Consider the following 1428-nt stretch of genomic DNA (forward strand, 5'->3'; position numbering starts at 1 on the left):
AATAGTCAACCATACAATATCGTTGCAATATCGACATTGGGGTATTTGGTCAAGAATATGGTGATATTTGATTTTCTCTATATCGCCCAGCCCTAATTCATCCTCTGTCTCAAACGCTCTGTTTTAGCGCCTCCCCCCTCCTGAAAAGCCCAATCTGCTCTGATTGGTCAGCATTTACAGGTCTTCTACATCTGCACTCTTGTCTAGTACTCTTGTCCGAGGCTTATGGCCATATATTATTATTATTATTATTATTATTATTATTATATGACTATATTTAGGAGCTAAGATGGGGATTTGGGCGATCCTATGTCCACAGGTTTTACCTTCATGACTTCCACCTGCAGGTCTTCATGGAGGGACGGGGTGACTCTGATGGCCTCCAACATCTGGCTGAGCAGCTGTTTCTCCAGGACCTCCACCTCCATGCCAACTCCCCCCAAAAACCTGTCCTCGCACAGGAGCTTCTGATCGGGCAGAGGGAAAGGAAGGGAGAGTTTCAAAGACTGGCTACATATCATATGTCCAAATAAATCTGTATTCATGCAGAATAGTGTAAGGTGATGCTGGTGCACGCAGTGTTCTTTCTCCATATTTGACCGTTTTTCAGTGTTTGCAACCAGCTTTAGGGGTATACAAGAAGTTAAATCAAGACTGTAGGGGCAATTACAGGCTATTGCTGAATACAAAAATATGAGTATGGGCAGACTCAGTAATGTTGATTAGACAGAAGTATCTACAGTCTCCAAGCTTTGCTTGTCCGGTTGACAAAACCTTCACTTGTTTTGATTGGACAAGGGTGCGTTTTAATCCCTATTAATTGTGAAAAAGGAAGATTACAAAGTTTATCCTTTTAATTTTAATTGATGTGGCAAACTACAGATTAAAAAATGCAGGCCCAGATACATAGAGGATCAAATAAAAAAGTTGCTAGAGAAATAATCTGTACTGTAGGCCTGCATGATATTGGAAAAAACTGACATACGATATTTTTTTACCGTAACATTAGTTTGTAACTTGTTTTTTAAGGCTAACATTATTAGCTTCAGCCTGGCTGGTAGCAGCTTTCTGCAGGGGAAATGGACGGGAGACATTGTGATTATGTTGTATACATCAGGTGATTTAGTTCGTATTTGCAGCGCACATAAAACACTGACTACTGTAGCTTCACTGACAATCCATCCAATCTATGCACATCCCCCAGACTAACGTCACACACACGCTGCCCGCATGGCTACCTGGGAAAAGTCGGACGGTAATAATCAAGTAAAAGGAGAACGGTGGAAGTTTATTTTTCTATTAAGCAGCAAAAAAGAATTAGCATCAACATCGCAACATCCTGCAATGTGACTACTGCGCATGCTCACATCGCAATGTCGATGCTAAAACACAATATCGTTCATCCCTACTGTACAGTACTCTCTTTGT

The 1428-nt window shown here is 41.1% G+C and overlaps 1 protein-coding gene and 1 long non-coding RNA gene across 2 annotated transcripts in view; one reads left to right on the top strand and one right to left on the bottom strand.

Annotated features, from left to right (window-relative positions):
• arfgef3 (ARFGEF family member 3) overlaps nucleotides 1-1428 on the bottom strand; it is an 83306-nt gene that overhangs the window by 73569 nt on the left and 8309 nt on the right. Inside the window, 1 exon segment of the mRNA XM_032541139.1 lies at nucleotides 327-467. Within this exon segment, the coding sequence (XP_032397030.1) occupies nucleotides 327-467 (141 nt within the window).
• LOC116705192 (uncharacterized) overlaps nucleotides 1-1428 on the top strand; it is a 19741-nt gene that overhangs the window by 10734 nt on the left and 7579 nt on the right. The gene's annotated exons all lie outside the window — the stretch shown is intronic.

Source organism: Etheostoma spectabile, chromosome 17 (assembly GCF_008692095.1).
Source record: "Etheostoma spectabile isolate EspeVRDwgs_2016 chromosome 17, UIUC_Espe_1.0, whole genome shotgun sequence".
Taxonomy (NCBI): domain Eukaryota; kingdom Metazoa; phylum Chordata; class Actinopteri; order Perciformes; family Percidae; genus Etheostoma; species Etheostoma spectabile.